A 25,492-nucleotide genomic window follows, 5' to 3' on the forward strand; every position below is an offset into this window, starting at 1 on the left:
ATTCTAGTCTTTTTTTTTCAGATGTTAGAAAAGAAATACCTTCTCTTTATACATTTGTGTTCTGAAATCTGTAGCTCTCATCAATTGCTTAGGAATCTTTGGCCTCATTTCTGTTTCAATTTTCCCAGCCCCCTTTATGTTAAGGCAAGAGGGAGAAGAGCATGCACATATATCTCCAGCCTCCGAGAACAGGGATTCTTATTTCCCTTTGCTGCTGCTGTTCCAGGCTCAGAAAGAAGACAGTTCTGATGTATTGCCTTGACAGCCTCTTCATTTCTTGCTAATTTGGGAGATGAGATGAAAAGCTCCTGAATCTGCAGAGCCAGGGATGGCAGGGTTCTGTTGTATTTGATTTCTTGGGGGTTCTCAGCTGTGAGAATGGGAACTGCCTTTGTGGTGGCTGAGTGGTCTGTGACATGCTGCTCCTGTCAGCTGATGGTGACTAGGCAAGGTTGCAGGCAGTCCCCAAGCTGCCTTTATGGCAGTGATTTGAAATTTCCAGCTCATATTTATTGCTTTTGTGAAAGACAATAGACATGGTTTAATTTAAGTTCAACCTACTGAATATTAATAGAGGAGAACAAATGCTAATGTGGGGAGACTGAATCTTTGGGCCATTCAGTTTCCTCTGTTTAACCTCATCTCCCCAACAAAGGTTTGTGTTGATCGGGGGAGGGGTTTGGAAAAAAAAATTAGTTTGTGTGTCTGAAGGAGGGGATGCCATTTCATTATTTCACTGACTAAAAATAATAATTTAAAAAACTTGGTGGCAGGGCTTTGTTAGGCAGGAGAAAGAAAAGACAGCACACATTAGCTTGTCTAATACAATAACGGTTATTCTGCCCTGTGGCATCATATTGCATCTTGCTGACCTGGCTCTTCTGTATTGGGCCGTCTGTACGATTTGGATTAAAACATTCAAAATGAGATGGGGTAGCCAGTACACTGGAGATGTGAAAGGTGTGGTGGAGGTGTGCAAAAAAGAAAAAGCCCAGGTTTATCCATCCATGTAGACTGTCTAACTAAAAATAAATGCAAATTTTCTCCGTGCCGATATATACAGGCTGGGAGTACTCGAATTGAAAAAATTGATCGTAAGCACAACAAGTCAGTCTTGCCTCTTAATAGAGGCTATGAAAAGCAGAGGTCCTTCAGTTTGCATATCAGGCAATCAATTTTCTGTATATGGGCCCCATTTTCCTAATCTGGAAAGTGAATCAGACAATCCATGTCTGTTCTAGTTCAGGTAAATCAGTCATTGTTAATCCTTGGAATGGGGAAAATTTTGGAGTTCTTTGAAGATACTAGTCGGATGAGGGCTTGGGACAATGGACCACTATTTTCATTCCTTTTAATGGAGCTCAGTTATGCCTTAGTGTTTCAGAGCATCCTCATCCATTTTGCCTCACATTGAGCTCACATACAGTTAATTAAAATTCCCCCCTTTCATTTCAAATTTCATAATCCTCTTTCCCTGAATTTGTGCTTGGACAGTTGATTTTTTTGAAGAGAAGAAACATTATATGCCGTTTTACATTTATGCCTCTTGGATATGAACACTTTCTTCTAATGTGGTACTTTTTTTAGTTTGTGTTTGTCATTAGCTGACTCATAGTTTTGTGACAAGTGTTGTAAGCAACCTTCTTTCCCTTCACAAAATTAATTGATAAAAGGTGGAAGAATGCCCCAACAGAACTTGGACGCCTTACTTCGAGTTGTGTTATGTTAGATTGTGCAATCACAATTGGTTTCCTGGGCTCTAATTCACACTTGCCCAGAGCCTTAGAGTGTCTTATGGCAACTAGATCTCTTACTGGCTTGAACCTTGCTTTCCCCTGCAGTAGTGGTCTCAAAATGTGTTCCCTGGACCAGCCAAAGCAGCATCAGCATTAGTTGGAAATTTGTTACAATAGGACAGACTGGGGATGAGGCCTAGGGGACTGTGTTTGAACAAGCCCTGCAGGTGATTCTGATTGATGCTCAAGTTTGAGAATCTCGGCCTTTACAATCTATTGAGATTATTCTTGTCAGAAGAAAGAGTATACCTGCTGTTGAATAGCTTAATTTTTCTCTGCTAAATCATTCACTCGCTCACTAGCTGCTTCACTCAGCAGATACTTAAGATCTTGTGTGTACCAAAGGGTACAGCAGCATTTCTTCCTGACTTCACCTAGCAGCACCTAGTCCTTCCTTATTTCCTCCTTGATCCAAATTGAGCTTCAAAACAATCACCTCTTCTTCCTTCTCCTCCTTGACTTCTACCACCACCACCTGTCTTTTTGCTTTTGTTTTTAGGCATATTGCAAATCCCAACTTTGCTAGTCTTGTTTTGATATTGCAAACTTGTTTGTTGGCTCCATTATTTCGTATTCACTGCCCTCCTCCATCACTTTTTCCTTGCCCTACAAGCACAAAGTCTCTTCTTGGCACATACTAGTAACTGATATATACATGTGTGTTTGTGGATGTGTCTCTTCTCACTAGATTTAGATTTTGTTTGATTATGCCTATATCCCCAGTGTCCTGGCATGTGGTAGGTGTTAAATGACTGAATGGATGAAGTCAGATTCCCTCTCTCCTTTCCTGCTTTATTCTCCTTTATGTACTCATATACTGGGGAAAAATTTGAACTCAACTAAGGGTACACTTATGTTTAAGATGCATATCTCCTTTTTTTTTTCTTATTAATGTTACATACAGTTTCATAACCTGAGTTTTTATTTCGAATTTTCCATCCTTTTCAAGTGTGACAATTCATCCATCTTCTCCTCTTTTTACAAATATCATTTATGTTATGTCCCTGGCCAGTTTCCTAAGCTCGGTTAAGTATTGTCTGTATCCTCCTACTGATTTCATGGGCTGGCAAACCCAGGATGACATTACTAAAGTGCTCTAATTTAGTGCTGATCAATAGAGAGATTATTTCAACCACATATGTAATTATAGTTTTCTAGAGCTGCATTAAAAAAATTAAAAGAATCAGGTAAGATTAATTTTAATATATTTGGCTTAACCTAATAATATCTCCAAAATAGTTCGAGAATTAATATAAAATTATTAATGAAATGTTAGTTACATTCAGTTCTGAATTAATTAAAATTAAATAAAAATAAAAATTTATTTTCTTATCCATACTAGCCATATTTCAAATGCTTAGTAGCTCCATGTGACTGACTAGTGGCCACTGTAATGGATAGAACAGCTTTAATCTTTGAATCATTGGGTGCACTTCTAACCTTTTCACACAGTTATGTCTTCTTTTGGTCTCACAGTGCAAGCTCTTGCCATGTTTTCTCTTTCTTTGGGAAGTTGTATATGTTTTCCTTTCCATATTGTTGTCGTGACTCCTAAAGCCACATGTCTAAGTGATAGCCATGAGATTTTATTTACTGCATTGTATTAGATTTCCAACCTTATGTTATTACTCGTACTCTGAAATGATGTACAAATAGATGACTGGGGAAATGCATGCATAAACAGTCCAAGTCCCAGGGTTTTGTTGCAGTGTGCTATGTTCTTTCAGAAAATTTTACCACATATATAGAATACTATAGGCTGTATAGTATTGAATGCAGCTAATAGGAACTAGTCTTAAGTGTTTCAACCAAAAAGGGATATAATGCAGGGAATTAAGTGCTTACAAAATTAGTGGAAGAACAAAAATCAAGGGCCACCTTGCGCTTTGGTCTTGGCTTCAAAGCCAAACGCTATGGCTGTCAAAATGCAGATCTTGTGCTAGCATTCCTGCTGATGCCCAGCTTCTGATGCCCACGAGTCTGGTGACTAGACAGTGACAGTGGCAGCCAGTTGCTGTGGACACTTGTGTTTATAGAAGCTTCCCATTGGTGGAACCTGAATGGCGTGCAGAACGCTAAATGCAAGGACATGCATGCTAGAAGACTAGGCCTTTATTCAGCTGTCACTCGTTAGTGTGGCCTTGCTGCTTGCTAATATACTTGCACATCACCTGAATAAAATACTTCCGTATCACTTGGCACAGCCCCTTCCCTAGGACCTGTCTCCAGTTTGGTTACTAAAAACACATCCTGGGGTCCCAAGATTGCCTCTTGTGCTTGGTGCCATATACGCAGTCAAAGAGAGTCTTTGTCCTTTGAGACAACCAAAGGCACGTATGCTGGCTGTCTAATGAATGGACGACCGTGAAGAGAAGGTTGTGTAGTAGGATTTCTAGTTAATAACTAAGATATGTCTACAAAGTAATGATGCTTTTTCTTGTGTGTCAGGTTCTGGTTTCTGAAGGCAATTCCAAAAATGATTTCAGTCTTTCTAGACTAAATATTTAGCCCTTGAAGGATAACTAGTTTGAATTGGTAATACTTGAGATGCCTTTCTTCCTTTCTACCCCTAGCCCTAAAAGATGTTTATGAACTTCAAAAAAGAACCCTACAGTACATTATTATGATTACAAATTTCTGCTTGATTTCTGACTGTTGAAATTGTTTCCTTATTAGGCATTTCACTCTCTTAAAAGGTCTAAAGTAGGATGAAGTGCGACTTTTTCCCCCTCTTCAAAAGGGATATGTGCCTTCTAATTCTTATCTATCCAAATTCTTGTCTGTCCTCATCAGCCATTGTGTAGGTTACCTGTGGTAAAGTGCTGCTTCCTGATGTCATGTATTGAAGTGTTTGTCCCCTTTTCTCACCTGTAGGGCTCCTTGGTAATGGCCAGTCTAAGGGATTAGGACCAGCATCAGAACAGTCAGAGAATGAGAAGGACGATGCATCCCAAGTGTCCTCTACTAGCAACGATGTTAGTTCTTCAGATTTTGAAGAAGGGCCGTCGAGGAAAAGGTTAGTACCCAAGGCTGAAATTATTGGTGCCTTAAACCAGGGACTTCAAACTAGGTGCCAGTGTTTGCCACATGGGAACAAACTTGGGCCCACTCACCCAGTCTCTCGATTTTTCGTAGGGGAGCCAGAATTCTGGATTTTTATATCAAATGTCCCGGTTTCTAAATATTGTCCAGTAATTAGAATTAAAAAGGAACAAGCAAAAAAATGCTGTGGGCCAAACAAAACATGTTCCTGCCATAAAAAATGGCCAAAGAGTTGCCAACCTGTAATTCCTGTCTTAACTGTTCATTTCAATGGATTTTCATCAGTAGTATTCTTGAGTATATTAGATGTTATTTTGCCATTTCTCAAGAGATGCTTCTAAAAACTTGAAGAATTAAACGTGGTGTTTTCTGAAATTTTGTTTTTCCTCATCAGGAAGGCAAAATCCGCTTCGTGTTTAACCAAGTTAGTAGTTGTGGAATTGGTTCTTAAAACTTTTAATTTTAATACGACTTTCCTAAATAAGATGGTTTGATAAGGAAGCCGGCTATAGTAGTTTGATAAGAGTTTGTGGTTTCATGGTCAAACAGTGTTAGTGACATTATATAATAATGCTTTTAATTTGGGGTTTTTAAAACCCTTTGTTAGTTGTCTGCCTTCTATCTCATGTGTTACGTGTGCCGCCGCGTCCCTGGCCCCTGCGCGTGCGCGCCCCCCCCCCATATTTCATTTCATACCTTTTCCGTTCTCATACTTGATGTTTTCCTGGGTGAGATAAAGGACTTTTTCTTAGAATCTGTTAGTTCGAGAGGTTGGGGAAAGGAAAAAAAAAAAAATCCCCTGATCTGGTCGTCTTTGTTTACTCTTTCTACAGAATTAGTTACTTTTCAGAAACTATCTAGGTGTGTGTATCTAATGAAGAACTGAGTATGGTGGAAAATTAAGAGGAAAGGACAAGATTAGCCATGTGTAGATATTTAAAATCCTTAACAGAAGTGTACTTGGGATCTGAAATTTGAGATCTGTAGCTCAGTCTTGGTTTATTTTCTTCCATCAAGCAGTGTCTCTGTTTAAAAAGCCCTTGATACAGGGAGTCTGTATTAACTTCCATCTTCGTTTTCTCTTAATGCTTAGCACCACGTCTTAGAAGGTGTCATTAGATTTGTTGTTACAGCAGTTAGCAAGCATATGTAAGAAGTCTCTCTGCGTTTTAAAGACACTTGGGTGAGTGTCTCAGTGATAAGAAGCCTGTTATGTTTCAGATACTCTGTAACAAACATTCACCCTGCCCCAATTTGAAAAATACATCATCACAAGAGAGCGAGTTCAAGAATGTATAAAAATATCCTATCAGTAGATACATTGGAATGTGTAATAATATTATCCATGCTTCTAGACACGGTGGGTGCAACCATGGGTGGGTGGTCATGCATCTGGCATCATCATTCATCTCCATTTAGCGACAAAATTCTACGAGTGTGTGGTTGGAAATAACAGCACCCAGTCCTCTTTAGCTTATGTGGCTGGCTGTCACCCTCACCTCTGGTTAAATCGGTCCGCATGGGAGTGTGATGATGGAAGATTGGTAGGTTTCATTTTCTTGGAGGGGGGTCCTTTGTCCCTGGCTCCTAGTGCCTTTCTCAAATGACAGTGCTGCTGGCTTCCTCTTTGTGGTGGTATTTGGCAGCTGTATGCAAACCAGTCTTTAACTTTCGTTCTCCAGGACAGTGGAAAAGAGAAACCTTGTTCAGGCTGAATTTAAGAAAAACTTAACCATCGCTAATCTGCTTTAATTATTAGTGTGCCAATTACCTTGTCTTACTGAATTAAAGATTCATAGCAGCATTTTATTTGGTTATGATCACATTCTACCAGTGAAACTCGTCAGGGACGTAATGTAGATTAAGGTTTTTTGACAGGTTAGGCTAGATTTAGGGCTGGTCTTGGGTGGCCTGGATTATAGGAGGAGGCCTTTGTAGTTAGGGCACACGTTTCTTGCACTGTTGCAGGGTACATAGCTAGTACAAAATAATTTTTTTTTTTACAGAAAGCCTCGTCCCCCTCCGCCCCCCCCCGGAAAGATTCACTCTGAGCTAACATCTGTTGCCAATCTTCCTCTCCTTTTCTTTTTTCTCCCCAAAGCCCCAGTACATAGTTGTATATTCTAGTTGTAAGTCCTTCTAGTTCTTCTGGGTGAGCCACTGCCACAGCTTGGCTACTGACCAATGAGTGGTGTGTTTCTGCACCCGGGAACTGAACCTGGACCACCGTTGCATAGTGTGCTGAACTTTAACTGCTAGGCCATTAGGGCTAGCTCCAAAATAATAACTTTTAATACTTTCCAACTTTTAAGGGCTGATTTGTTTTGATCTCTCATTGGTATTTAGTATGAATATTTAGTATAAGTAATTTTGTATGAATCCTGCCTTCTAGGCAGGATGTATGAACTGGCACCCGAATACTTGGAGCTTTGTCAGTGTATTGTTCAGACTGCAATGCTCCACGTTCCTTCATCTTATGTATATTGTATCTCAGAGTGAGCTGTTTCTGCTGGTAAGTCAAGGCCAGAGCAACTGCCTAAAGTGGTTATTCCAAAATGTTGCTTCGGGCCGGCCCCGTGGCTTAGCGGTTAAGTGCGCGCGCTCCGCTGCTGGCGGCCCGGGTTCAGATCCCGGGCGCGCACCGACGCACCGCTTCTCCCGCCATGCTGAGGCCGCGTCCCACATACAGCAACTAGAAGGATGTGCAGCTGTGACATACAACTATCTACTGGGGCTTTGGGGGGAAAATAAATAAATAAATAAAATCTCAAAATGTTGCTTCAAGCATTGGGTGGATTGTTGACTAGATGCTACTTTTTCCCTTGTGTCTAAAATTCCCTAAGCCTCATTTATACGTGAGAAGAGCATGTTTCGTGGTTAACCGTTTGCATTCTCTGTTGGCATTTAGACTTTCTAGGAGAAAACACTGAATCCTAAAAATCCAGGGTTATGATTTATCTATTTGCTTTGGAAAATGCATCCTCTGTTTTTTTTAAGAATGATATGAATTGCTTCCCATTCTTTTACAGTTAACTACTCTTTGTAGGTACCTGGTTTTAGGGTCATCAGTTAATAGGCCTTTTGTCTTGGTGGAGTAGGGGAGAAAGAAAGAGGGAATTCATGTGTTTGACTTCCTTCTTAAGAGAAATTAAGATCTGAGTGTAGACTATGCCAGCCTCAGTTTGGAGCTTGCCTTGAGTTTCCAACATGCAAATTGAAACAATTCCATTTTCTGATGATAAGTCTTGAGTCAAAACAATCCCATGTGTTTATGAAGTATTATTTTTCTACGGGAAACCCCCTAAGCTATGTTTAGCTCTGCGTACTTGATGCCATTGGATTTAATTGAAGTTGGGAATCTTTTTGGCACACCGAAATCAGTAGAACCCAGAGTTCTATAGGATTTATTTTTCTTTATTAAAGGGAAAAATAAAAGGTATCTTTTTACCTAGCCATTAAAAGGTCATCATCTGAAATCACTCTTTGTGAAAGCAAAAGCCAGCCTCTCTCTAGAAGCTCTTTGCCTGTGTGATGGACAGGGCAGCCCAGCCATTGAAGATCTGAGAGACCTGAGGCTGGTGTGAGTTCCTAGGTGTCAGTTTTCTTTTTCTTTTGATCATTGTGGTAGGTGAATTAAAAAAAATTTTTTTTCTTTTGAAATTATATATTAATGTAATTTTTACAGTTTAGAGTGGAAACATTATAGAGACTTGCAGCTTTAATCAGCCCTTTCTGAATTTTATGGTGGCCATTCCCAGCCGCCACCATCACTCCTGCCTCCAACTTATATTGCTTATCCCATTACACTTAGTTGTTGTAAAATTTGTGTTTCCTGAAGGAAGTTTGGAAACCAGAATGGACAGATGTTGTTAGTCAGGTATGGACTGGCTGTGAGAAACTCTGAAATAATGATTATGGGGATAGGGATTATTTGTGGGGCCAGTGGAAATGAAGGTGGTGTACAAAGAAGTTGGTGTTGGTCAACTTTTAGGTGTAAGTAAATGGAAGATCCAAAATGCATAGTCCACAAGGGGTAACATGAGTTGACCACTCAAATGTATACCAAAATTAACTGTGTGTATGTATTTTATTTCACCTTTGAGTGGGTATAGGGAAACAGTAGGAAAAATGTAAAGACAGTGGTAGTTCTTAGGGACGTGTCATGGGGACCTTGTACGTGCCATAGTGGTTAAGAGTGTGGACAGGAGCCAGAGGTGTGTTTTCTTATTCTGGCTCACCATTTACTTGTTGTGTGCTCTTGGGCAGGTTCTGTAACATCACCGGGCCTTAATTTCCTCATCTGTCAAATATCTGTGATAAATAATAGTAACCACCTCATGGTGGTTTTGTGTACTGAGCAAGTTAATTCATGAAGAGCATTCAGGTGTATAATTGCATGTTAGATATTATCAGATATCATTAGTGTACGTGACACGTGAATTGCTACGTGAGAACATGCACAGTCATTGGAGACTTCTCAAATGTGTGTTAGAGGGAGTTTGATTTATAGAAATAGTGATTTATATCTTTCCTCCATGACAGCCACCTGTGAGCAGATGGAAAAGTGTGGGCGCATGACCCTCTTTTGAAGTTAACTGAGTCACAGGAAGGACCCTTGTGTATAGTGTGAATTTCCTCTGCAAAGTTTGTTGTGACCAGGTATTTGTTTGCATGGAGTATGCACGAGTAGGCTGAGGTTGTAGTTTGCAAAGATGGGGTGCTGGTGAGCAGATTCCATCTCAGCTATTCACACATGATTCATTCCTTCACCTTGGGGGAGGCCCCTACTTTGCTAGTATTTAATGCTCAGATCCCTGACAAACTTTTAAAAACAAACTCCAAGAGAGTCTACTGAACTAGTGAAAAAGTGCAGACTGTGCTTCTGCAGGGACATAACTGTTTTCTTTTTATTAAAGAGTTGCTGTATTTTAGTTAGGCCTTTGACGGTATACGACTTAGTGAGTTCAGAGATAGACAGTCCTGTTCCAGTAGATTGGATTTTGAATGTGAGGAATCACTTTAAGGGTGAGGATGCCCTGCCTTAGTGCAGCTTTGTTTCTGGAGATGAATATGTATTGAAGATGATGAGAATTCTCCTAGGCTTTTAACAGGCATTTCTTTCACAGCTGAATTGGCAGTATTAATATTTCCCTATTTATTTCTGATATAAAATACTTTCATACCTCCAAGTTTGGAAGGAAGGTAGACCCAGATGCATAGGATTCTTGCTTGGCTCGGTCTGCAGTTAGAAATTGGAGTTATTCAATGTGACCATCCTTAAGAATTTGAATTTTAAAAGCCTAAATAATGTTTACATTTCCCATTAAGAATGCAACAGTAGTATAGTTTAATGTTAAATGCACTTTGCTGTTATTGCTAAAATTCAAAACAAAACAAGCACCAAACAGCTTAGATAAATTATTTTTAACTTTTGTTTTAGGTTTAGATGCCTCCACGGACCAGGCTATTTGCAGATTGTTTTGTTGTTACCACCTTGAAGAGCATTTTACAAAGCAGAGATTAGTACTATTATAATTTCAAATTATAGAGCCATCTCCACTGAAACATTCTCTACTTACAGGAAGTAAAGAAGGGGCAAAATTGAAGGATAGAATGTTATGGGGCACCTTTAATTACCACAGGAAATAACTGTGGAGTTAAATGTAAAGTAAACGCAGATGCGTCCAGCCGATCTGCTCTGTTTATTTACATAAATAGTTGCCATTTCTGGAGCTCTTCTTTCATTCCTGTAGATTTAAATGGCTTTCTGGTATCCCTTTCCTTTTCCTTTTGCCTGAAAGACTTGAACATTTTTAATATAGGTCTGTTGAGGTTGGATGAATCTTTCAGCTTTTATATGTCTCAAAAGGTCTTTTTTTTTTTTTTTTTTTTTTAAGATTTTATTTATTTATTTTTCCCCCAAAGCCCCAGTACATAGCTGTCTGTCATAGCTGCACATCCTTCTAGTTGCTGTATGTGGGACACGGCCACAGCATGGCTGGAGGAGCGGTGCCTCGGTGCGCACCCGGGATCCGAACCCGGGCCGCCAGCAGCGGAGCGCACGCACCTAACCACTAAGCCACGGGGCCGGCCCTCAAAAGGTCTTTATTTCACTCTCATTTAAAAAGAAAATATGTTTATTTTATGAGAATTGTGGAATCACAACCAGTTGTAAGAAATTCACCGTCATTTTTAAGAGATATTTTTGCTGGGTTTCTAGGCATCCCCCCCCGCCCCGCCCCAAAGATATTGCTCCACTCCACTGTCTCCTGCTTTGCATTGTTTCTGACATGAAGTCGGCTATCACTCTTAACTCTCCAAGAAGTGTCATTTTTTCCTAGTCTGTCTATTCCCAGTCTATATCATTTTAAGATTTTCTTTTACTCTATCATATGTCCCTTGGTATAGTTTTCCTTATGTTTCTTGTGTTTGGAGTTCATTGAGCTTCATAGATTTCATCAGTTTTGGAAATATTGGAGGCAATGTATGTCACTGTAAATATTTTTTGGTGTATCCCTCTTCCCCCTTTCAGGGATTTCAAATGCACGTATGTTTGGCTGCTTGAAGTTGTCCCACAGCTCACTGATACTCTGTTCATTTTATTCCAGTCTTTTTTCCTCTGTGTTTCATTTTAAGTAGTTTCTATCCAAATCTGTGGATATGTAATTTTTATCTCAGAGGTTGTTGTGTTTGTCTCTAAGGTTAGCTTTTGGTCTTTATAATCTTCAGTGTCTTTCAATGTCTCTCTTAATATGCTTAATCTTTTCTATTATCTGTGTCATTTATGGGTCATTTGGATTTATTGTTGGTCCTCCTCAGTATGGTCATATTTTGCTTCCCTGGTAATTTTTTTTTTTTTTTCCTGCCAAGGAAGATTAGCCCTGAGCTATCATCCATGCCAGTCTTCCTCTATTTTATATGTGGGTCGCCGCCACAGCATGGCTGACAAGTGGTGTAGGTCCATGCCCCGGATCCGAACCTGAGAACCTGAGCCGCTGAAGCAGAACACACTGAACTTAACCATTAGGCCACAGGGCCAGTCCCCCTGGTAATTTCTTATTGGGTGTCAGGCATTGTAAATTTTGCTTTGTTGGGTTCTGAATGTGTGTTTGTATTTCTCTACCTGTTCTTGATCATTGCTCTTAGGTATGTGATTAAGTTACTAGAAAGCAGTTGGATCCTTTTGTGCCTTGGCTTTTCAGCTTTGTTAAGTAGGGCCAGAGCATTGTTTAATGTTGGGTTAAGTTTTTCCCATTATTCAGGCTAAACCCAAATGAGTGCTTTACTCAGTGCCTTTTGAATTATGATGTTTACCATTTTGGCTAGTAGGTACAGGCGCTATTATTCCTGCCCTGAGTGGGATTTGGGAACTTTTCACTCTAATCCTTTCTTGTGATGCTTTTTCTTAGGTAGTTTCCTCCCACATATGTGGTTGCTGGTACTCAGCAAGTACTTGAGGAGGACCCTCGTCAGATTCCAGAGTTTTCCAGAAGGCTGTCCCTTCTCCAGTACTCTGCCCTCCAGATTCTATTCAATACCTTGGCCTCCCCGAATTCTCAACTCAGATTCCTCTAGACTCTGCTTGAATTTCCCCTCCTGTTCTGTGGCCTGGAAATTCTCTCAAGACAGTAAACTGGGCCAGTTATTTGTTTCTCATCTCTCAGGGATCATAGTGCTTTGTTGTGCAATGTTCATTGTCTTGTGTGGATTTTCAATTCTTTCAGGCAGAATGTAAATCCTGTCCCTATTACTGTATTTAAACCAGAAGCAGAAGTTCCTGTCCTTTGAATGTTGAAAGAGAGAGAGAAATGCACCACCAGGAAATGTAACTACCATATTTGGACTTTATCTTAGTCACAGTCATAACCTTTTCATTTAATTTTGTTAGTCATTAAAAGAGAAAAATAGTGAATTGCATAAGTGAGCCCTGATGCAATGAAAAAGAAAATTTCAAAACAAAGAAGCAGTTAACCTATAAATAGAAAAATCTTACTCCCCAAGAGAACATGTGACTGTTAATCCTTCAGACTCTTTGAAGTTCTAGAGCCTCTGTCTCTAAAAGAGGAAAAACTTACCCTTCGTGAATATAACATATTGTGCTAATAAATCTTACTTTAATCCTCATGAAACACCTGGAAGGTTTTATTATCCTTGTTTTATAGCTAAGTCAACAAATGTTCTAAATACTTGACTAATGACATATTTCTAGCAGAGTCAGGATTTGAATCCAAGTCTTCAAATCTATAATGCATGGACTTTTCCACTACACCATGTCACCTTCTATCACGGGTATCAGTTGTAGGTCTTATTCTTTCAGGTACCGCCTGGACAGACAAATTCCAGAAGGGCACTCCTTTTGGGCCAGCAGCGCCTGGCTTATTGAGCTGAACCGTGCCTGGGTCACAGCCCCACTTGTCCCCTCAGCTGAGCACCTTTTGTGCATTGTACACCCCTTGTGGCCCTTCAGATGATGAAACCTACCTAGTACTTGTTCTCTTCTCTGCCAGTGTTTGTATTCCTTCTTTAAGGAAATAAAAATTTTTTTCTTACTGTAAACCAAGAATTAGAAAGAAAGGAGCAAAACTTCAACTTATCTTGAGTAAAACACATTTTGCTTTTGAAATGATCTCTGGAGTGCTCCAGTATTAGACATTAGAGGTCATGCTTTTCATGCCCAAGGGCACTGGGGAGAGAGGTTCATCATCATCACATCACATCATTGGATGTGAGAACATTCAAGACCTAGCTGACTATTCTATTCAGGTGGCTGTTCCAAGTAGATCAGTGATGACTTTGATTTCAATGGGTTGTTCCTATGTCCTTCTGGGAGTAGACTCTTTTACTTCACTTTTTGTTCAGCTGGCTGGAGTTGGTGGGTTTGAGGTGCAAAGTACAAGTATTGGCTCACCTAATCATGGTGCCTGCTTATGGATGTACTTCACCTTTCCTACTATTCAGGTTTGGGAGGGGAGCTTGAATCTCTCAGCTCTCTATACCTTAACCTTGATCCTAAGTGTTTTCCCAGATAAAATGGTCACCAAGGTGGAAACTGAGGGTCACATCTCAAGTTGCATAGCAGAGAGCTATGAGAGCATTTGATTGTGCCAGAGATTCCCACTGGCTGAAGCACATGCGTGTTCTGTTTGCTGTACGGTGGCACATGCTGCTCATTCCCATTCGTGGTTAGGTTCTTCTCCTGCAGCCACATCCCCTGGGCTTCTGTTCATACCCCTCAGATAATAACTCTCATGAGTTCCCTCCCCTCCCTTCTCCCTTCCCTTCCCCAAGGTACTGGTTGTCTCTATTTAAGAGGAACCCCCCTCCTTTGGGTCCCCCATGGTGAAATAGAGCCTGGCTATGGCCTTCTGCAGAAGGAAGGAAGCTGCTGTAATAAACATAACGTCTAACTGGTTTTGCACTTGAAATTATTTATGGGAGGTTTGTGGGATTCCCCATCTACCTTTCCTGTCTTGGAATTTTAACTACTTGGCAGATTATTACTTACATAGCACGATTTGTGGCTTAAAAAAGAAGCTTTTGCATTGCTTTGGTTTACAGGAGGCAGATCCTTCTTTCTCATTAATAAAGCATCTTGTTGAGTCATTCCGTATCTTCCTTCTCATGTGTTAGGGCTCTTTGACTGTGCACATGAATGGTGTCTAAAGGTGCCAGGCAACTCCTTTTATGGAGGCCTCAAGGTGAAACTCAGTCACCTATCAGAGGAAAGAAAGCTGAGGGCTAGGGGTTTTTGGGGGGTGGGGGTACAGTTGTTGGTGGTTAGAGGAGGCAAGTCCAGAAGGATTAAAGTTGGGGGTGGATTTCGACTCGTAGAAGGAAGAATATGAAACTGGGTGGCAAATGAGGTTCCTGGGTAATTGACTAAACTTGGGCTTGTATTTTCTAGTTACCCTTATGGCACATGTGTGGGTACATTTGTTTGGCTTAAATGGCAGGGTAGACTGCAGGTTTCCTTGGGAATGTTTTCTTCCCACCCTCTACCCTTTGCCTCCAGCTGAAGCAAAGGCGAATTGTTATTATCCAAACCAGGGTGATGAGGGCTGAGAGGTGCCTCTGTATGCCTGAATTCCCCCTGGGCGAAGCACTGACATTTTCTCCTGGAGAGGATATCTGTGATGCAGGAGCCGGGGAAGCTTGTCACTTCTCATCTCCACTCCTGCTGACTCTTACAGGCCTTGTCTTCCTTAGGGCCCTGGTAGGGAGGGGATTGGAAATAAGCTCTGAAGAGCAGTGTTCTAGGGCTCTTGCAACTGTGATTGTACTTTTAAGGGCAGGCGCCCTTTCCAGATTCCCTGTCCTTGGAGGAGTCTCCGTATCTACTTTTTCAAGGCACTTGCTCTCCTTGGAGAGCTTTTCTGCAGCTTCACTGTCCTTTCCTAGCGATCAGTCTTCCTCCCCGCCTTCTTTAGGCGGTGTGGCCAGAATGTGTTGCTTAGCCTTCTGAGCCCATGTTCTTGACCTCACCTCTTGCCTGGCTCTGTTTAGTAGGTGTGTCCCCAGAACCAGGACTCAGGCCTGGGCCGTCAGAGCCCCCTGACCTTCCTGGAGGAGAAAACTCCCTCTGAGCCCAGCTGGCTCCACCACATTCCATGAGGCCATCTTTCCTGGGACTAGTAGGCAGCCTTCCAAAGCCTTGGTTTACGTGAGTTTTCTAAACTCTTACAGCGATTTTGGGTCCCTGGGAGCGCACAGGCCTGTGTAGACTGTTTTGTATCCATGCCTGATGGCCTCTTGATTTTAAGGCAGGTGACACTAGGGTGGGAGACTTATGCCTGAGTTATCCTCAAAATTAGATGGTTTAAGGTGGGACTTGTTTTTCTGGCACAATTTTATAACAAGGCCCTTGATTAGCAGTCAGGAGAAAGGAGAAAATTTTTAAGATTCTAGAATCACATAGACTGGATTTGAATCCTAGTTTCTCCTTTTAAGTCTCCATGAGAGAGTCAGTCCCTTGAAAGAATACCCCCTTTACAGAATGGCTGTGACAAACACTTATATAGCATATAGTGCTTACGTACTCGATATAGCGATGTGCTGGCCGCTGGTCTAAATTCTTTCCATATATTAGCCCATTTATTCCTCACAGCAGACCCTTTGGGATAGGTCTTTTATTATCACCTCCACTTTATAGATGAGAACGCTGAGCCCTGGAGGACTGCACTTTGCCCAAGAGATAAAGCTCCTGGCTTATTGTCAGGACTCAGTAAATGATTTCTGTTCACTTTGAGTAAATTAGGGAGGAGCCACCATGGAGCACTGAAGATGAAGAGAGATGGAAGAGTTGTGACTTAACGAATTTTTTGGGAGGCCTGAGAATTCTGAGAGCTGAGCAAAGTGATCCCATTTTAACTCTCAGAGGAGGGTGACCCTTAAGGAAGGAGTGTCCAGAGGGGCTAATTTATTCATTAAAATTCGAGTTGTTTGCCAGATACTGGAATGGATCTGAAAGATGATTCTTTAAGCCTGATTTTGCAGTACAGGAAATCTCCCTTCCAGAGAAGCAAATAATTTCAAATGCAGTGTGTAAGAGTGCCTTGGAAGATGTGACTTCTGTGGGACGCAGAGGCAGAGTGACTAGGGAGTGTCTAGGGAAGGTGGGGCATCTTCAGTAAGGTGATGTGTGCACTTCGTTTTTCCTTCTGTGGGGAGGAGAAGTGAGAGTGAGGGAGACTTGAACTCTTGCTGTGCTCTGGACTCCCTGGTAGAGCTCTTCTGGTAACTTCCTGACAGTGTGATGTGAGCCAGCTGTGGGCTTCCCAGCCAAAATGATGCAGAGAGACAAGCCCAGTGCCTGGGGCTCGAACAAGCCAGTAGCTGGGTGCGGTGGAGCTACATTAATAACATGATGAGCATCTTGGTGCTGGGCTGCTTGCCCACGGGAGGAGACAACAGCTGCCGAGACCTGCAGAGCAGGAAGGGCCAGCGCTGAATGCCTGCGAGCCTCTTGGTTATCCTTGGGTGGGGCTGAGCCTTGACACATGAAGTGGTTCTTTGTGCTTTGTAGCAGGCTGCCCTGTATGCTTCAACACTTTGTCTGACTGACATCATGAGAGGGCTGGGAGAGGGCAGTGTTTATTTACCAACTTTTCTTGACCAAGATGGTGAGCTTGAGACAAGAGGGTTAGTTGATATTTTGAAAGGGCACGTGTAGTTGTTGGGGAAAAAATATCAGGTCCCAGTCCACTTGTCTATTTTGTAAAAGCCTCAGAACTGACATAATGTTCTTGTAGTTGATGTAAGAAGTCACCTGTAGTGAGAGCAGGGCGCACCCTGCATTCCCTCACCACACCTTCCTGGAGACAGAAACGACACATGGACAGGGCTGGGAGAGACTGTGTGGTGTGCTGGGGGCCATGCAGGCCTCAAATTGGATGGGCCCAGCTAGGCAAACTTGCAGTTACCAACAACCCAGGTGGTTCTTAGAATTAAACGAAATAAGCTATCTCAGCATGAGATAGGAGCCTGATGTGCTTTAACATTGGTCCCCAAGTCAGTCTAAGCGAAGATGTGCTTAGAGGCACTGAATCAATAATTGTTGAATGCATTTTGAAGGACACCGTTAGCTTCCTTCCATTATAGGAGGGAATAGGCGAGCTCTCTGTCTTCACCTTAGTAAGTGAAAAACAAACACCAGTCTTGATTTCTTTTTTTATATACCAAAGGGAGGGTTGACTTAAACATAGAGGTTCATGGCTAATTAAAGGATTCGAGGGGACTATACTATATGAGAGCTTTCACTCTTGTTTTCTGGTTTTGATCAGAAGGCTTTTAGTATAAATTTACATTGGCTCCACCCTGTCTTGAGTTTTAAAGTTCTCATGGAATTTCCATTTTTAAGTGTGTGTTAGAGTGCCACATATCTGGCCTGGGTAATTTGGGGCGGGGCAGCATCTTGATGTGTATGAGGTAACACCGCGTAGGAATTTCAAGCAGGGAGAGATGATCGTGTCTTTCTGGCATTGTGCAATGGATTTTTAAATTTACTGTTAATGCTTATCTTCCTGGAATTGTTGTGTGTTAAGCTTTTTCATTATTGACAGTGGGCTCGTCTTTCCTTAACAAGTTGTTTTTCCTGCTGGTTGTGGAGTTCTGTCTAGAGAAGTCTTCATAGAGACACAGTTATGCACAAACACACACCAGCGTCCTAAGAGGTCAGTGGACGTGGGTCTTAGTCTTACGGAAGGAACTGGAAGCATGGAGCCTGCTCCAGAGCACATGTGCCCCTATGCAAGGTGTAAGATTGGCAAAATACCTTTGGTTTAATTGTCCATTAGTTGTTTCTGAGGACAAATTTTTAGATACTTGTGGGATGAGCGTCTGCCCCCGTAATTTGCTTAAGGTTCCTGGTAAGTACGCAGACTTCTGCCACGTTTATTTATTTAAGGAAACTGGCTAGAACTTCATTTGAGGCAGTTTTATTACTGCTGTGGCCATTTCCTTTTTCTGTTACCTCGGAGATCTGATTACAGGGATATCACTTCACCTCCCATGCAAATTATGGTCTAGCATGCTTTGTGGTTGCCACGGAAACTGGGTACCGGTTTCTTCCCTTCCTCCTGTATCACGGCTCTTCCTTGTCTTTTAAATATGAGCGTCTCTGTCATGTGGTTTTGCCCTCCTTGCTGCCTTTTACACCCTCAAAGGACAAGTGTAAAAGTGTCCCTGATCTTTTCAGTATATATGACCCTCCCGGAAACATCTTATCAGTTTGTCTTATCAGTTCGTAAATCTTCCTTGATGAAATCAAGAGCGAATGCATAGACAGTGGTTCCAGACATCTCACATGAAGGCCACTAGATGCTGGGCTTGTGATGGTTTAGAGTCACCTCGTTTGTGAAGGGGGTGACAGCCATAATTGTCACTTGTGGTTCACATGTGAGTGCTTTTGCAGGGGTTGCTAGATGTGGCTTTTTGTGCAGAATGTTCCTTGATGTCACTACTTCACTTGGCTGTTGAGCAGCTCAATTAAAAGCAGTGCACGTTGTTGCCCCTAAGATGGGAATAGAGTGGTGTTCTTACTACTGCCACCACCACCTCACACTTCTGTCTTCCTCCCTTTCATTTTCATGGTAGGCTGGGGGGCTGGAGAGGTTCTAAAGTATAGGCTGAGGAGAGAACGCAGCAACCTAAGTGACTTACTTGTCAGGGGAGAGATTTTGGGTCATTTCTGCTATTAGAAATTTAAAGAAGAGATCATAATAATAAGTGGGGTTTTTTTTGAATAAATTAAATATCAGGCAAGTTTATTCTCTCTTTTGCTTTATGCTCAATTGCTTTGATTTGCAAAGATAGAATCTTTTCAAGTATGTAATCCTCCCAAAATGCCTGGATGGGTTTGTCCCACTAGCTGAAAGCCAGTTCCACAGAATGGGTGTAGAGTCAACATCATCAGTCTGATTTTCTTGAATGTATTTGGGTGGGAAGGGGATTGGGTGCTCATCCCTGCAGAACTGTGCTCACTTGACGTTCAAGTTTTATTTTAAAAGGGTTTGGCCCTCCGCTCCCTCAGAGATGGGATAGTCCTTTTTTATCTTTATATCCCCAACGACTGGTGGAGTTATCTGGCATGCAGTGAACAACTGTATGTTTTTCTGAAGGCTAACAAGTTTAAGAGTAGCCAAATAGAGTGTAAGGAAAGGAAATATTCCTAGAGGCATTATTATCTTTGAGAAGCATATTTTCCTATTTAGAATCTTTCACAGCCTCTTAATCACATTGGAACGTGGGTGCGTGCATACATGTGTGCCTGTTTGTGTGTTTTTGAAGTATTTACACATTGTTAATTGTTTTGTGTTAAAGGGTTAGGAAAGAACAAAGCAGGCTGTTTTTTGATAGTAATATAATTTTCTTCTCTTTAATTTTTTCCCCCCGACCTGTTTCTCCATCTTTCTGATCTCTCTCTGCTTTCATAAATACTCCCCGGCTCCAAAATTCCCACATCCATCTATACAGAAACCAAAATATAACTTGTAAACTTATTCCTTGAGGTCTCTCTTATGACATCTGATTAGGATGTAAGGAAGTGCTTGTTTCTAGTTTCACAGCAGGTTCTGGAGTCCTCAAACTACTACGCTGTAAGCTCACTGACTTTCTGTCAGCCGTAGTTAATTAGTGATGCCAAGAGAAGGAAAAAAAATGCCTTCTTGCCTGAAGGCCCTATGGTTCTTCCTGTGGTGCCCTCTTAAGGTTGACTGCAATTTTCTGGTCTCTTTAAAATTTTAGCATATTTAGCCTGATCACGTAATTTCCATGATAACAAACATTATTCTCTCTTAATGATGGTAATAAGCATATCTGGCATTTTTTTCTGTTATCTCATGCTCTCAGATTTTGGTTTTCCCAGAGGTAGAAGACTTAACTTTTGTTTTTGTGTTTTTGGAGTTAAGTTTTTGAAGAAAATTTCTGCAAAGTTTATATGACCACTTTATAGAAAGCTTCAATTATGTAGAATTAACATTAATGTTAATTCCTGTTGTCTACCATATATGAAGTGTAGAAAGAATGAAAACATTTAAAAGGAAACCAAAAGCCAGGTCTTAAAAATGAGTCTGTCCTGTTGTTCATTTGGTTTCAGACATATTTTGAAATGAATGGAGATCTTTTGAGATGATGCTTCTTTTATATGAGGTACTATTCTGTTGAGTATATAACAGCATACTAGGCCAGGTGTTCTACTGAATCCGGTAAACTGTTCTCTGATGATATAATTGAAGAAATACACAAAGCAACCTTTGGCTCTGATGTAGTATGATGTAAATCTATGTAGTGGCTGTTGGTTGTCTTGTAGGAAGGCCATTTTTGTCACTGCCTACTTATCCGGGGGTGGTAGCACTACTGGGGTGTTCTTTCCAGGCCAAAGCCCACGTTAGCTCATGCAAACTCCTGGGAAGCGAATAGTCTGTAGAGGATGGTTCAAGTAACCATGAGCATGATTCTGGCCAATCTTGGGGGGGTACTTTATGATTAGCCTGTGGTATATTCGTTAACTTAGTTCGTTTTTAATTCTGTCCACTTGGAACTGTGCAGGTTGGGATTCTAGCAGTTTTAAAATATATGTTGTTTTCAGAGTCATTCTCTCTAGAACAGAGTTACAAATTTGTTCAGCCTGTTATTCTGCCCCTAAGAAGTATGTTTGCATTCATTGTGACAGCCTGCAGACTATTGGTACATTGCAAGGCTGTAATCTGCTTGTTGTTCTGGCAAATGCCATTGTGTGATGTGGACTGGCACTTGGCCTTTCTGGAGCTTGTAGTTATTCCCCTTTGCAGGGATTTGAGCTGCCTTTGCCATAATTTCTCTCCTGCTTCTCATTTCTTATGCCTCTTACAGTGCAGGCTCATTTAACAAGGCTGGGATAAATAAAGCCCTTATAGATCATGTGAATGTGAGATCATCCCGCTCCATAGATGAGAAATCTAAGGCTTAGAGAGGACTGGGGTGCTGTGAGTCCTCATGGTGAGGATGTCTATTAATATTTGAAATGATTTGGGAACCAAAATGTACATTGATCTTTTCCATAGAGCCAAAATCCATATGTCTCCTGAAAGATGCCCTCCTGCTGTGAGTTGGGGCTGTTACTGGAAGCGAGAGGAGGGTGTGGCAGGTACAGCTTTCCCTTTCTGCTGGAGACCTGATTATTTCGAATTTCAGGAAGTAATGACAGCAGACACTTTGGAGGCTTGCACATATCACCTTTTGTGTCGCCCTTTCCATCACCACCACTACCTCGACTGCCACTGCCTTTGGTATAAACAAGTGCTTTTCCGTATTATTCAGATTTCTTGATTTAAGCCTCAGATGGGCAGGACGAACTTTTATCCCTGTTTGAGGACAAACATTTGTGCTCTCTCATCCTTAGTCACAAAGGCCCATCTTTACCAGTCTCTTACGTTTGCCCAAGTAGATGTTTTTAAATTCATACTTAAACAAAATGAAATTGCATACAAAGAAAGTATTTAGGCTGTCAATATAATTCCCAGATGTCAGTATGGGTAGTGACACCATAGATTTTTCCTAAGAGGTCATAGCTCCAGTGTTAAACCCTGGTGTAGGAGAATTGAAACTGCTTTTGTTGAAATCCCCTTGAACCAGTAAGCCAATAAAGCCCTTGGGAATGGACACACTTCTCTTATTTAATAAAACCATTAGGGGCCTGTTCCCAGGCACGCTTGGCGAGGTAAGCAGGCTAACCCTGCTGAGCAGTGCCCGTATATTTTTGCTAAGCAAACTAGGACCTACTGTTCATATGGCACCAGTGTATTTACTCACTTTGGACTAAATCTGTTCTTGTTAATTTAAAATATAATGTAGATCTTTGATACTGCTTCACCAATTAAAGCAGTCTCCACGTCCAGTACCAGGACAGAATGCCCCTCTAATATGGTGGAATAGAAAGAGCGCAGGCTTTGGAATAAGACAGATAGTTGCTCTGCAACTGTGCTCTTAAAGCTACTTAAAGTCTCTGAGCCTCCATGTTGTTGTCTGATAAGTGGCGACAGTAATACCATATAGAGTTGGCTCTACCCCGGGGCTTCTCCATCCTGAGCATGCATGAGAACCACCTGGAGGACTTGTTAAAAGCCAGCTTGCTGGGTCCCATCCCCAGAGTTTTTGATTCACTAGGTCTGAGGTGAGGCCTGAGAATTTACGTTTCTAATAAGTTGTCAAGTGATTGCTGCTGCTGGTTGGAGGATCACACTCTGATAACCACTGCTGTAAGGACTAAATGCTATACATGATGTTATGCACCTGGTATATTGCTGTCCTTCAATAAATAAATATCCATTCTGTGTACAGTGGCTGTGTGAATAGACAGTGATTATCCCTGTGTGTAAGGATTCTTGGGAACAGTTAGCCTTTATCAGGTAGATGTACCTCTGCTCCCAATATGCTTGGTCTCACAGGAATATTCTTCTTGCTTGATATTTTGTGCGCGTCCTTTAGGTAAGAATTTAAATGAATTCAATTGATTTTTTTTCTTTTCTTTGGTATGCTCTGTGATCATTTCGTTGTTTTCTGGTTTGAGTTCTCCTTTGTACAAACCTTTACTCAGACCCATGGGTGAAGCGTGGTATGATTTCACGTATTTCTGCCCTCCTTTTTCCTTCATAGATGTTGAGTTTTGGCCTTAGCAGGTCTTCTTCTGCCTACTTGAGACCACACCTTTTGAGACCTTTTTCTTTATATGCCCCCAAATGTTTCCTTCCTCAGCTTGTTCATCTGCCTTGCGCAGAAGCAGGAGAGTAATAATGCCTTTCCTTCCCTTGTGGTTTATTTGAAATTATTTATAGACCGGTCGCTGGCTGCACGCCTCCTCCTTCCCGCCCCCCACCTCCTTTTTCTGGTGTAATTTTACATTAGATAGTTGCTTCTGTGCAGTATACCCTACCTAAGGGCGTGCCATCTGAGTGAAAGTATTTTCCTGCTGCAAACAACCCATCAAAGCAGACAATGTGATTTAATCGTGAATTACCTTTGCAAGGGAGTGTCGTAGGGTGGTTTTAATTTTATAACTCGAAGATTATTCCCAGGTCCCTGTAGGTTACAGTAGTAACCTACAGTAGGCCAGGTAGATGCACCCACAGCTCTACACCCTTATAGGTCTGGGGATGTTTTCCATGATTCTTCCTGGGCTATGTAGAGGAAAATTTGAAAACAATACCGTGTGTTTGCAAGTTATTTGTTCTTTTGTCTTATACTTAGTATTCATGGATGGCGTTCTGGTTGACAGTCAGACAATGCAATATCTATCACATCCCTGTTTTTATGATTCTTCCAGGCCTTAAGAATTTTCCCCATAGCCCTTTTCAGGGTGTATGTGTGACTGTGTGTGTGTGTGTGTGTATGGCAGAGATGGAATGGGGTTGACAATATGTATGTATGTATGTGCCAGTGTACCTCTCATTCTTTCCCCTATTTCACATGTTTCAGCTTGCACAAGGTTTAATTTAATTTATACCCAGCAGGGGAAATCTACTCATAAAACACATACAGCTCCATAAGTCTGTCTCCACCTTTCACTATGTGCCTAACAGTTTCTCTATTTTACAAAGCAAGTTGTGTTTTAGACCAGAGAAGGAGAGATGACACTGAATAACACGATAGCTGTCCCTTGGTGCACAGAATTCGTGCTTCTAGTCATGTTTGCTGTGAAGGGCAATTCCATATACTGATCAACATTTTCTCAGTAGCTTATCTTTTAGAAAGGAATTTGTTGTATTTTTAGCCTATGGGGTTTTTTAGGGGTGGTGGTATCTCCTAGAGAGTGTTGCACAGAGATTGGGATGGAGCCAGTTCCCTCCAGGGGCTGATGAGGAGAAAGATTTTCACAAGGGCAAACAGGGTCAGCTCTCATCTGTGTTTATTTTAACCACTGTGGAGTGTGGAAGGGAATGCATTGGTTTACCATTGCCATGACAACAGAGGCTTTCTCACCCCCGCCCACAATAAGAAATGAACCCATTCATTTATCCAAGTGTTTCAACATTCCATTATGTGAGTTCCATGGACTGTTCAAGTATTTTGATAGAAGGTTATTGTGTACTCTGTAATAGTATTCAGTAGTAGCTTTATCCTGCTCAAGTGACCAAATATCCTTCTTGAGCCTCTGTTTCCTCATCTCTCCTGGGGGATGAGAAGATGCTCAAGAACATTTCTCAACTTTATGTATCTAGGGCCTAGAAAGAGCCTTCCTGTGCTGGGATAGTTCTTTGAAGTCTTGTGGTCTGTCTTAATTCATGAAATTTTTACTTTCTACTTCATAAATAGGTTTGGGTTTGTTTCAATAGAAAAAATGCTTTAAGTTACCACCCAGTAAAATCTTTAGTTCTGGCTAGTTTATTTTTTATTTCCTGGATGTTAGGTTACATTCAAATGTTAGGTGTGACCCCCCCCCCCCATAGCTTTTTATTGAGATGTAATTGACGTATAACATTGTGTAAAGGTTAACATGTACAAACCTGATGATTTGGTGTGAGTATATATTGTGAAATGATCACCACAATAAGGTTAGTTAACACATCCATCACCTCACATAGTTAACCTTCTTTTTGTGTGTGTGGTGAATGACTTTTCAAATTGACTGTCTTAACAACTGTCAAGTTGGTAAGTATTATTAACTGTAGTCACTATGCTGTATGTTAGATCTCCAGAACTTTATAAATGGAAGTTTATACCTTGACCATCTTCACCTACACACACAGACACACACACACAGACACAGACACACACACACACACACACACATACCTGCCAGTCTACTCTGTTTCTGTGAGTTCGTTTTTTTTTAGATTCCACATATAAGGGAGATCACACAGTATTTGTCTTTCTCTGTCTGACTTATTTCAGTTAGCATAATGCCCTCAAGGTCCATCTACATTATCATAGTAGAATTTCCTTTTTTATGGCTGATAATATTCCATTTATTTATATCACATTTTCTTTATGCATTCATCCCTCAGCGTACTCTTAGGTTGTTTCCATGTCATGGCTATTAGTGTAAATAATGGTGCAATGAACATGGACTTGTAGGTATTTATTTGAGATACTGATTTCATTTCCTTTGGATAAATACCCAACAGTGGGATTGCTAGATCATATGGTAGTTCTATTTTTAATTTTCTGAGCAACCTCCATAG

General features: G+C 41.2%; 1 protein-coding gene across 9 annotated transcripts in view; it reads left to right on the forward strand.

Annotated features, from left to right (window-relative positions):
* Nucleotides 1–25,492, forward strand: part of JARID2 (jumonji and AT-rich interaction domain containing 2) — a 260,738-nt gene that overhangs the window by 144,917 nt on the left and 90,329 nt on the right. For 7 of the 9 annotated variants that reach the window (XM_087438035.1, XM_087438036.1, XM_087438037.1 and 4 more), the window contains one exon: nucleotides 4,671–4,812. The exons of the other annotated variants lie outside the window; for them this stretch is intronic. In XM_087438035.1, the coding sequence (XP_087294161.1) occupies nucleotides 4,671–4,812 (142 nt within the window). The remainder of the gene's footprint in view (nucleotides 1–4,670; nucleotides 4,813–25,492) is intronic. 9 annotated transcript variants of the gene reach the window in all.

The sequence above is a fragment of the Ceratotherium simum genome, chromosome 13 (genome assembly GCF_057802395.1).
Source record: "Ceratotherium simum simum isolate JZ-2026a chromosome 13, ASM5780239v1, whole genome shotgun sequence".
Taxonomy (NCBI): Eukaryota; Metazoa; Chordata; class Mammalia; order Perissodactyla; family Rhinocerotidae; genus Ceratotherium; species Ceratotherium simum.